Source organism: Heliangelus exortis, chromosome 1 (genome assembly GCF_036169615.1).
Source record: "Heliangelus exortis chromosome 1, bHelExo1.hap1, whole genome shotgun sequence".
Classification (NCBI taxonomy): Eukaryota; Metazoa; Chordata; class Aves; order Apodiformes; family Trochilidae; genus Heliangelus; species Heliangelus exortis.
In genome coordinates, this window is record NC_092422.1 from 155,469,436 (window position 1) to 155,482,031 (window position 12,596).

The 12,596-nt window shown below is 39.2% G+C and overlaps 1 protein-coding gene across 3 annotated transcripts in view; it reads right to left on the reverse strand.

The window, feature by feature from the left end:
* Positions 1 to 12,596, reverse strand: part of ITPR2 (inositol 1,4,5-trisphosphate receptor type 2) — a 258,336-nt gene that overhangs the window by 167,756 nt on the left and 77,984 nt on the right. For all 3 annotated transcript variants that reach the window (XM_071733154.1, XM_071733153.1, XM_071733155.1), the window contains 10 exons: positions 11,854 to 11,953; positions 11,540 to 11,700; positions 9,263 to 9,404; positions 8,320 to 8,478; positions 7,536 to 7,708; positions 4,936 to 5,055; positions 4,649 to 4,834; positions 3,749 to 4,000; positions 2,560 to 2,704; positions 1,439 to 1,589 (listed from right to left, as the gene is read on the reverse strand). In XM_071733154.1, the coding sequence (XP_071589255.1) occupies positions 1,439 to 1,589; positions 2,560 to 2,704; positions 3,749 to 4,000; positions 4,649 to 4,834; positions 4,936 to 5,055; positions 7,536 to 7,708; positions 8,320 to 8,478; positions 9,263 to 9,404; positions 11,540 to 11,700; positions 11,854 to 11,953 (1,589 nt within the window). The remainder of the gene's footprint in view (positions 1 to 1,438; positions 1,590 to 2,559; positions 2,705 to 3,748; positions 4,001 to 4,648; positions 4,835 to 4,935; positions 5,056 to 7,535; positions 7,709 to 8,319; positions 8,479 to 9,262; positions 9,405 to 11,539; positions 11,701 to 11,853; positions 11,954 to 12,596) is intronic.

Consider the following 12,596-nt stretch of genomic DNA (forward strand, 5'->3'; position numbering starts at 1 on the left):
GGGAACGAGTATAACTGAGAACAGGTCTGTTGGCATTTAATAGGTGGTTCTTTCCTTTATAGCCAGAAAGAAAACTCTTTAACAGAAATAGAAGGGAATTAAGGATGAAACATAATTTTATGGGTAAGTAAAAACATTGAATGAGATGCATAACCAGGATTAAAGACTTCAGCAGAGAGAGAATTAAACAGAAGAACCACATTTGCATGTTCCAACTTGCCAATACACCAAGATTTTATCTAAAATCAAACTGTGTCCAGAGCCATTTGAGAGTCTGCAATGCAGTATTTCAGGGACAAAAAAGGAAAACATCACTCCAAGTGTCTGAATGTAGAGTCTTCCCCTAGTTCTGTAGAGGGATGGCAGCCAGCTATAGCATGCTTTAGTGTGCACAGCACTGCAGGAAAGACTTCCAGGGGCTCCCTGTAAAGTGCACTGGCAGTGATGGAGGAAAGATCAAGAGAATCAAGCACAAGACTTCTTGGCTCAGAGATGACAATGACAGTCTACATTTCTCCAGAATGCCTGAACCTCAAAAAATAGAAAAAAAAAAAAAGTTATGAAGGACAGCACACTCACGCAGGGCAAAACAATGATTAGGAAAACTCGAGGCCGGGAAAAGGTATCCTAGAGAAAACACAAAATAATTGTTGTTCCAAAACAAGACAGCTCACCCTATTTGGTGCTGTGGGCCAGCTGGCAGTGCAATGACACACCAGACACACACTGAAAAAGAATTTGCCATCAGCCAGCCCCCTGGACCCACATGAGTGTTGTGCTTCCTTTCCACACGCAGGAAAACAAAACTGTGAGATTTTAGCACTTTCCTGGCATGCTCATTCTTCAACCCAGTTCTAAGCCATGGTAGAAAAGGCAGTGGGACATACACTATTGTCCTGTGGTTGTCAGACAGGCACACTGGCCTGGGTCAAAAAAAGAATATTCAAAACTGACAAACACATGCAGAGAGGATGGTCTCATCTGAAATGTCTGGTGCTTCTCGACCAGTAACACACGTCACAGAATCACAGAATATGCTGAGTTATTCTCCCTTTATGTGAAGTGCTAAGACAACTAATAAATACTTGTGCCACATATGAACCATCATCACTGCTGTACCCAGGCAAACGCCATCTGCACTTGCTTAGGATGTTTAGCACAAGGGACACTCAGGTTTAGATCCAAATTTGAGACTTCAGTTCCAAACAAGCAAAGAAGCAGCACCAACAACACAGTAACCACATATCATAAGTATGCAGCTCCTTTCAAAAAGGATCCTCTTCAGTTGACCATCTCACTGTATCCTGCAATATATTCCTGTTAGGTGGGTTTATGTGTAAATAAAGAATCTTGAAAGATCAATGAGTTGTTGCATAAATTATTCCCAACCTAAGTAGTGAATTACACACTGGAATAACAGTCTTTCCGCTTCTCTCACCTCCATCCTGAAACTTGCTCAACCTTTCGAAGTATGATGATATAGGAACTTGAACAATATCTAGAATTGCCAGCAGTGTCCGGGTCAGCCTGAGAAGCTCACTAAAACTATAAAAGCCAAAATATATGAGGTTTCGAGCCAGATGTACCACCTATGAAAAAAAGAAATTAAAAATGAAGGAAGTATGAGCAACCTTTGTGTTACTTAGCTGTGCAATACTATTGAATTTCACACAGTAGCTTTCAGAAAGATACAGATCTAGACTACATTCAGATTAGTACAAGTCTTTCCACTGGTTTGAACAGGCCTTGTACTTGTGACATCAAATGTTTTTCAGAGTTAGCCAAAACAATTGGTCAGTCAAATTTCAACAAAGAGCAAAACCAAAGTGAAATCTGGAAGGCATGAAAGCATGTAATTGCATCTGTGAAAATAAATAAGATAAAGAAGAAAGACTCCAGGAAACTGTTTAAAGAGGCAGCAGCTGTGGGGAAAATGGAAGTCAAAAGAGGAGGAAGACAACTGAGTTAAGTTTGAACAGAGGTTATATTTCAGATGACCAGAGGCAGGAGCAATAATGCTTAGCAGGTAGGTTGAAGGAAGAAGTATGAAAGCAGTAAGTATTTTCCCCTTTATTCAGTGTTATTTGAATCTGGAAGATTTACATTTATCTAAAGTTTTTGTCAGGAATTTCAACCAGTATTTAAAACACTGGATTAGGTTATTCAGAGTATTTCCTTGAGTGTCATGTCTTACACAGAGACTAATACTTACCTATATTGAAGAACCCCTGAACCCCCTTGAAATTCACTAATGTGGAGAGAAGGGTCATATGGCCATTCACCCACACACATATCCTCTCCCTTGCCACTGAAATGCAACCACCTCAGGAGAGGGAGCAAATAGACAGCTGATGGGCAGCAGACTGTACTGCAGTAACTGCAGTAACTTTCTGCAGTAACAGTCATCACCAAGAACACAGGAGTTAGGAAGATGTGCTTCTTTAGGACATTTTAAACTGACATTTATTCTGCAAATGTATTTATTTTGAAAGAGCCAATATCAACTTAGGTAAAATGAGAAGGAATACCATAAGTAGGACACAGATAGCTGAGAAATACCTCAAATGTAAGTTTATTTTTCTCTTTTTCTCCAAAAGGAAAGGGCTGATTTACAACTTCTTTCAGATACTCTTCTACAAACTCCATAGTGAGTGCAAACTTCCTCTTCATTTCATTTCTTGAAGAGTCTGTGAAAGAATCATACCTACAACGCAAGACACAGAAGGAAGAAAAATTAACCACCTCTAACATTAGGATTAGCTGTCACTGAACAAGAAACAAACCAGTCACAATTCCATAAAGTTACTGTCAGTTCTCTGTTAGCAGAAGGGTAGAGGTCAGGTGACTCTGCATACATACGAAGAGGATGCATAAGCCTTCCTTACAACAGCACCTATAAGGGCTGCAGCAATAACAGAGATAGGAAAATACTACTGTTCTGGCAGACAGTACTTTTAAATCTTGCTGTGGCAATTCAATAACCACTACATCTCAGCTGTCCTCTCTGCCCATCAGAGTACACTCTTTCTACAAGGAAGATGGTACGTAAGGAAAGCAGCTCAGGACAGACAACCTCCTCCTCTGTACCACCAACCTGGAATGATTTTTCACGTATGTCAAAACAATCCTTCATCTCACTAAAAGAAGCAATAGTGTCTACTGAACTGCTACACTGCTTCCTCTGTTTCTTCAGCCAGATATTCCCTTTCTGAGTCTAGCACAGTGGCACTGCTCCATCAAACCAATTAAGCCAGAGAGGGTTTCCACTGAAGTCAATGGGCCTTTCTCCCATACTTAAAATTTAACACATGCTTAAGTACTTTGCTGGACTGAGGCCAAAGCCTCTGTAAACTGTTTCTGGGGCAATAGCCATACCTAAATGTAAGTTCCAGCTTTCCAGCTGTGGCATTCAGTTGAGCCTGAAGTATAACACTACATGCTTGGTAGTATCACACTCAATGCTAGACACAATTAAAGCACTTCAAATTCAGCTTTTCAAAGGAAAGGCCATTCAATTTTCCCCCAGATTGTCCCCGATAAGAACAATGTGAAAAATGAGACTGAAATATTATGTAAAGCTACCCAGGGAAGTTTCCAAGAGTACCAATAATAAATAGCTCTGTGTTTTGCAACAAAATACCTTTTTGCTTACATGTTGTGTTAACATTAGGTATTTACAACCATTTTGTTCTGAGACTAACCCAAATACAATAAAGTTGCACTTTATTTTGCAACACTTTCCACTCACTCATGAATTGTGATCTTAGTAGGAATTTCAGTCCACAATCTGGCATATCTCACAGGTACCACAGACTCCTGAGGATCTCTGTCCACGTGCATGTGTAGCATCAGCCGACAAAAAGAAGCCCGGAGGTCATAAGGGAGACTTTCATCAGACATACATCGTAGGATCAGGTCCACTGACAGCTGAGCAGAAATCTGGTTGATGGCAAGGTACTGGCGGTCCAGGCACATTCTTGCAAAGAGGTTAAGCTGGTACCTTAAAAAGAAAAAAAAAAAAAAACCCAACACTGTATTTCCAACCGATCTCTTCAAATACCACGAAGCAGTGTACTCTAGTATCTGACTTTACAAGCCTCATGTCAACCTTTCTGACATAAATGGTAAAAATTTACAGGAGTGAATTTTCTAGCTAAGGAACCAACTTGCCATCAAAAATGCTATCATCAGGGTCCAGATCCCCCCATGAAGACTGGGCTCCCTTTGACACACAAAGGAAGACTTGTTCAATGGACCAGCTGAAGCATTTGGACCATTTGTTTCCAGTCTGTGTAAGGCACTGTTTCATGATCTTTTCTCCCCTCTAATCCTCAGGACACTACTTCCTCAGAGCATACCTTATTCTAGAGCAGCACAACCTAAAAATATAGCCCAATAAATAAAAGGTAAGAGGCAAAATTAAAAGAAGACACAAAGACCTGTCATGAGCAAAGGAAATTAAAGGTTTGTCTGGAATAAACAGCAAAGAGTATGATTCTTCTAACAGGAAAAAAATGAAAGAAACTAATAATCCCAATTTCTGGCATGACATTGTTTACTTTTTTTCATATTAGCTAATGATCCAAGTAAGAACAGCATCAAGAGAGAGAGTTTTCATTTTTTTTTCCATTTGAATAAGCAGTTTTACCTGTAGTAAGTAAGAACTTCTAAATCAGCTTTTGTGCCCTCCTTTGCCTCCTGAGCCAGATGCCTGATGGCTTTGCCATGAGGTTCCTTGTTACTATCAATCCAGTAAAGCCACACTTCTTCTTCATCAATGTCATCTGAGATGACTGGGCATTCCAATGGATTGTCCATTTGTGTTGATACCAGCCTGCAAAGACAAATCATTCAAAATGGAGCCACTACCAACCTGCTACAAATGTAACGACAGACAAGATAACAAAAAGGTATGTTCAAATTATAGATGCTCACTTGGTCTGAATGAGAATGTCAGCATTCCCTGGGCTCAGCATAAACTTGCAGATGAGTTCCTGAGTTACTGGTATTGCTGTGGTGTTAGATACACACAGGTCTGATAGATAATCCAGGAATCTGCAGTCAAAAAACCACAGATGCGACAAAACATAAGCCTCAAAACAGGACAGAGAAACATTGCAGTAGAAATTTCTAGCATCCATCACTAATATACACATTTATCAACATGTGATCTTTGTTGATTCATACTATTCCAACTCACAACAAATAAAAATTAATAGTACCTTTGAGAGCCACCCTGAATAGCACTGACAATCAGTCAGGGACAGTAAAGAAAAATATCTCAAGTGTAACAATTCTCAGCAAATCAAAGGCCAAATTGCTGTGTCAGAACTTTAAAGCAGCCTGAGGCTACCTTAAACTTGGCTGGTGGGGGAGCTCCACTGAAGATCTTTGTCCCTGTCAGGAACCAAAAGCAAGAGTACAAATTTCTACCCATCTTCCCCACCAGTAACATGCATGTCCCTAACCCAAATAGCAAGTAGATGTTACTTGTGCTGGAGACATCCATGTACTCTTTAAGGAATTCCACTGCACTGGAGGAGTCCAGCTTTTGAAATCTATGAACTGACACCGCCAACAATTAGTGAAGACTGAAGAGCTGGTAGGACAGGACCTCTGCATTCAAAGCTATCAGTCCACATAAATAAGAAATATCAAAGCTTAGCATGGAAATCAGTTTCGTATTCATTTTTCTCTCGAATTTATATCTTCTGAGGTTTAACAAGGTTCAGGCTGAGGCTTTCCTAACAGTTGGGACATTCATTATCTAGTTCTTGTCCATCTGCCATGGATTTCTCTGCGTGTATGAAACAGTAGTCCATATTGCAGCCTTTGCCTCAATGGAACATAAAAATGGCCTCTTCCCTCTATGTAGCTGTTTTTTTTCAGGACATTCGTAGGAAACTGAGTATCCTTGAGCCCTGAGTACCCTCTAACAACTGGCAAGAGGCTCAAGAGCTGGTGGGGGAGCAGATAGATACAAGCAGGCACACACACACACAAGTCACTCTGTGTGATCACACTTAGAAATGAAGGGAAAAAAACTTGACCATTTACTATCTGCTGTTCAATGATCCAACAGTCTGAACCTCTATAGATAATCAACCTACCAAAGGAAATCAGAAAACCATTTCTGCATTAGCACAGACCACAGACCTCACGGAAGTCTGGGAGGTGCAAGGGATGAGTACAGAAAGCATTTCTAGGTTACACCTGGGAACATTTTTACCCATGGCTGAAATGAAGATTCTTGGTAACAGGTAACACCACAGTATTGCATCAAAAAGATAATATGAAGTAAGCAGCCATAATTACACAGAATTCCATGGGAGTTATGTCATTGGAGCTAAACTTGTGAATTTTGTTGAGCTTGTGTCATAGAGTATACTCAGCCACCCTTACCCACACAAGCAATGATGCAAAAATCTAAGAATTTAAAAGATTCTCCATGAAAATAAGTGCCTTCGTTGTTCAGATTGCACCATCCTAGCAATGAATATTTTTCAAATATTTATTGCTTTAGGGTCTCAGCCTTAAAGAAGTGAATGTATATTTTAATGCACAGCACCAGCACAATCCAGTTACACAACAGTACTGTGATATCCTCCGCCACAAAGTGATATGAGATTGCCAATAAACACTAGGACCTTTCAACACTGAGAAGAAGCTCATCTCATGTGCTTTCCTCTTCGTACTGACCAACCCAAACCCATTTTTAGCATGGGAGAGGCAAGGATATATCTGCAGATATATGGAAAATAACTGAAGCAGTGAAGCACCAGGGCTTTGAGCAATATCCTTAATCACTAACAGGAAAATGGTATTCACAATTACAGAGAACATTATTTGACCTTCACTGCATTAAGTTCTTAAATTGGTATTATTTCAGTAATCTTACAACTGACAATCCAATGAAAAAAATAGATAGATTTTCCATTTAAAAAAAAATCCTTTTCCTTCATATTCTGATCCTAAAGTTAAATCAAAACCATTTCCAGCTGAGTGAAGTTCAAGGCCAGAATTTTTCATTTGAAACAAGATCTGGTCTAGGACATGTGCCCACTGCCCTAGGCCACTTTTGGGTCTAATCTGGAATCAGAACCTGCAGGAAAACTGACAGTCATAAAAGCTTAGGAAAATTGACATATGTGTAGTTTCCAACACATTTATTAGCAGGGGAACCAACACAAGTGGCAGTTTTACAGAGGATCTGCAGAATTATGAGAAATTAAAATTTGTTTGGTTTTCTATGTTGCAGTCTGTACTAAAACAAAATTTTCAAAATTGTCCTGGAAAATATAAACCTCCTTTTCAGAAAGCTCTAGTTCTGAAATGCAGATACTGTGATACTCCAACGTAGCTCTGACCATTTCTAGCACGACACTGTGCATGTGGGCTTTCTGTGTGCCAGGTCAAAAAAAAAATTAAGCTGGGAGAAAGAGACAACAAAACTATCAGTCGAAGGCAGGTTCACAGCTACTGTAAATATAAGGGCCTATCAATACAGGGAAAAAGTTAAGTGGACCACTTCAAACCTTGGCTCTCGATTTCTCCTGAGTAAATTAACAAACGTCTCTATTTCTTTAGCTGTGATGTGTTTCTCTAGCAGTTTTCTGTTGTTGTGCAACAAAGCTGTGATGGTGTCTTCTGCCAGAATATCATAACCAATCTGGGACTGCATGATGCAGAAATTCTTCGCAATGTATTCCTGAAAAAATGAAAATTTCCATGATGACTTGTGAAGCGGTAATGTTTTTCTTTTAGAATCATAAGCACTCAGCTCAATGAGCAATCAAAATAACCCTCAAAACTTTCCTGTCTGAACTGGCCTGAAGAAAAGAATATCTGAACATGTAAAATATGTACTCAAGAAACAAGTTCAATACTAGGAATGACCACCTCTTCTTTTTCTTTCATAAAACAAAGGACTGAATCAATGAAAATATATACAAAATTCAAGAAAGGACAACCAATTTTTTTAAAGGAAAATCCTAAAGGTTTTTATAATGTTTAAGGACCTTTCTTTTCCAAATCTCCCCTCCTCTTCTTCCCTCCAAGACAGAAATATTTCTGTAAAGCACTGGAAAGAAAACAAAGCAGTCACACTTTTACCTCTGATCCCTTAAGTCCTATAAAGTTAGTGCAGTTTTTCCCAGCTGCAAATGAGACTGTAGTCCATTGCTTCTTACAACTAACCTATACAAAAACCCAGTCCTTACACCATTACCACAGAATCCCACCTGCTAGTAGAGAGTAATGTCAAACCCAGGATATACATTTATAGAAATCAGGTGGAAAATTATCTTGAATAGCACTGACCTGGTTTTTCCTATAGTCCTGCTGGGAGTGTCTGAGAACTCTGTAACATAATCTTAACATGTATTTGTATGGAGCATATCTCTGGTCACCTAGATCTTCAAGTCTTAACATCGATCCTTCACCTTTGTCTTTAAAAGGAGCTTTGAGGATGCCAAAGATCTGTTCAAAATCAAAATCACAGAGAATAAACCCCCAGATTTTTGCTTAACGTGTAGCAGTCAACAGAAACATCTTCTAACATGATCAGCACAAGCACCTTATTTACCAAAGTCAGAAGTGAATCACACCACTTACATCTACACAACTGAATACAAGTTGGGGGCACAATCTCAGATACTACAGCTTTAGGTGTTTAGCTTTACATTTTCCTCCAACTTCACTGATATTGCTTTCTTTTTACTGCTACCCCCAATTTTAAATATTGTTAGTTGACTGCCTTAATTTTGGATAAATTAAGGATGAAAAAGGAGGACAATACTGTCTGCTGTACAATTTCATTCTTGTCAGTTTCTATTTTTCAGCAGGCTACTTAAAGAGCATAGTGATTTTGATTTATATGCAAGTTCATAGTTCATATAAAGTCAAGGATCCATAAGACTGAAAGAATTTTTCCTATATGGGGAATCCTATATTGGATCCCTATATTGGGACCATGTCGTAAGCTTGTTTCAAATTTCATCAACATTTGTATATAAAATGTAGTCTTAAAAGTCATCAGAATCACATGAATCTAAGAGCCATCAGACATGGCCCCTCATGTTTCTGTCTGATTCACAGACCAAGATATGAGCCTTGACTAAGTAATATCATATCTATCCAATCCAAGCAGACACAAGCCCAACAAGGCATAAGTCAAGTTACCTAAAAATAACATTTTCTTAAATAACTCTCTCCTACAGTCTGCTTGTAAATACAAGGAAGTTATTAATACAGCAGGACATACCTGAGCCAATATATTCTGTTCCCTCATTAATTTTTGTCGTTCTCTGTTTGGCCTGGTAACAACCACATCCAAAACTTCCTGCCCATTGTTAGGCACATCAGCAACAAAGAAAATGAGATCTTCCAGTAACTTGGTTACAAACCTAGAATGAATACATAAATAATTATTATATGCAGCTATTCAACACCTGCTAGTATTTATTATGAAAGAAAATCCCCTTTTTGAATAACCTTTCTCTAGAGCAATAGAACTTCAATCACTGAAAAGTTAAGCCTGACATGTATTTAAGGATTCCAGACCATGGTTCAGCAGAGGCTTCATCTATCACAGGGATGTTTACCAAGGCACTAAACAACAACCAGAGAGGAAAAGGGAGAAAAATATAGGATACTGTGTTGCTGCAGAGTATTTAGACATCCAAAACCTATACCAGCTGGTACCATGGCCTAGGAACAGTAGAAAGACACCCTTAATGCAGCCTAGCAAGGATTCTTACACTTTCTCATGGACACCAGTCAGTGAAACAAGATGATAAACTCACTAGAGGAAAAAAAACATTCTATCACTAGACTATTTTCCTACTGGCCCAAGAAAATATTTTTTAAATATTACATTTGTTTCAGTCTATGCTACACATAAGATCTGGCAGAAACAAGTGCTAAAAAGGACAGAGGAAGTGGTAATAATTCCTTCTCTCCTTTCCGCAGAAAATGCAAAAAGTGGTCATTGCCTTCTTGTTACTAACATACCTTGCCAGGCATGCACAGAGAAGTACAAATGCCAGTCTTTTACAAACAAAATCCAGCACATTGCCTACCTTGAGGAAACATCCTATGAATTTGGACATCATCAGGTCTACAATTACCAAACCTATATGTATGCTATGAAAGTGCCAGGAAGATGAACAGTAGAGTTTCAAAGTTGCCTCTAGGAGCCAGACACAAAGCTTCCACTGCCTAAGTGAGCTTTAGCTTTAAAACTCTCAGCCCACTGGCAGAGAACAGCAAGGTCCCCCTCAACAGAAAAAGCAGAAAAGGCAAATGTAGGATGAAGCAAACAGGAATAAACTGTTGGGACCCCTACTTAACTAAGCAGGAAAGTGGTAAAACAGGGAAAAGAGTGGGGTGGTTTTTTCCCAAAGGACATCACAGGAACAAATAATGGCACTATCCTGAAACCAGTCTGAAATGTTTTACTTGTGTGTTATACCAATCTGTCAGCATCAAAATTTGAAAATACTGTCTTCCAGTGACACAGCAGTGCAAGGTTAATATAGGGATGTCACACCTTGATTATGTCATATGCCTCTCTCGTTCAACCCAATCATGAAATGGCCCATTAGCTTTTCAAGGCTAAGTACCAACACCCAGGCCATTACAGATCTGCCTCTTATGATAAATCCCCCATCTGATATTGAGCCATCTTGTCTAATTGCTACTGACGACTGACAGCAAAAGGTCCATTTTATCAACAAGAATGAACATTTTCAGTAAGAGCTGTGTAAGATGCATGATGCAATATGAGTTACAATTTAACACAGCTAGAGATGCTGTCTAATACACAGTTTAACAACAGACATCTGAAAACAAATAGTGAATTACATCACTGGGAGTGGGATATATCTGGCTAAAATGTACAACAAACCCCCTTAATTCAGCAGCAGATGTGAAGAACAGACATTCTAGTAGAACTACAGCTGAAACATTGATGAATACAAAGGGTAGAAATCAAAATTATGTAAAACAGGAAAAGAACACAGGGAAAAATACAAATAGGAAAGGATCTGCTGGGGCAGTTTCTTGGTCACTGAGACTTCCTTCTGCTGCTCTAGCAGCATGAATGTGCAGTACAGTGAACTCAAGAATCAAGGGTCCTGCCATGCTGCCCACTGTCTAGAGAGCCTTCTTGCCCATGAGAATCAAATGCAACAGGCCCCCACACTACAGCTCAGAAGTAGTTTATCAAAGGGAATTAAGATAAACACCTTGCATTTGCCCAAGGAGCTACCCATTTATTGATGTGGGCAGTGAGTTGGGGAAGTGCTGTTTATGCCCATTTTTATGGATGAGGAGCACAGATGAGCCTAAGGTGCAGCAAGAATGCTCTGACAGGGATGGAACCTAACCCCAGGTTAGCAGCCTCAGCACTGAAGTGTCCTCTCTCACAGCTGCCTCTATGTCCCCACAGATATTACCAACTTACTCATTACTACAACACCACAATGTCATGAGTAATCAAACACCAGTTTAGGAAGGAAAAAACCCCAAACTCACTAACCTCCTTTCATTCTGGGTTATTGTTCCATTCTCCAGTTTTTTAACAGTTGATGCTAGAACCTTGTTTGCATCATTGGCGAAGTCCAAGTCTCTGACCTCAGACAGAGGAACTGACACAATGGCAAAAGCTTCTTTGTCCTCTTTTGTTTGGCACGTCCCAATCTGCAACAGTTATTGATTTGATTTGATTTGGGTGAAGAATCCTCTTACCTTTATCCTCATTATTATGTTTATTTCATATGGTAGAGATGGCATCACCAGTAGAGAACTTCAGGAATGAGTTTGGGATTTTGGCCCCAAGATATAAACCTTTACCTTTAACATCACAGGTCTCTCTTCTTCAGTGTCTATTGGAATGCTAGTACTGGTGACCCAAGTGTTAGTGCATAAATGCCTCAGTCGGACATAAGAGTTCCTAAAAGAAAACAAAGCAAGCAACAGGTTGGGTGGATCAGTCATGAGCTGCAGTGGGGCAGTCACTTAACATAAAAGGGTGAAGGAGACCTAAAAGATACTACAGTAACCTTTTCCCTTGTCTCCTTCTTTCTCAACCAGAGTTGCAACAAGAACAAACAGCATTTTGGGATTATGCAGAATGCTGGTTTTAAGTATGTATATAAGCCTAGGATTAAAGTATTCCTTAAAGAAAAAAGAAAATGAAAAGGTGTTATAAAATCCCATCTGAATAGAAGCAGATTTCATGAATAAAACAAATTCTTTTCTTTTCTTTTTTCTGCAAACAAACCCTTTCAACCTGTCACAGCATAAAAGCCAGAAAGTAAAACTGACCATGGTTTCACAGCTTCACCATTATGATTTGCAAACCCTTGTTAGAGGAAGCAAGAATTTACAGAACCAGTTCTCAACTGAAAATCAAGTGAACAAAGATCAGACCTGAGATTCTTCTAAATTTTTTCCATATGATAATCTGTGGTATTAACAAAAAGCAGAGCTGAGAAATCAATTACATTTTTTACTCTGAATCCTTTTAAATACATTCACTGTGGTCTTCATTCTCACTCTCCCTTTCATGCTGATAGGATTTGAGTTTTCAAGTA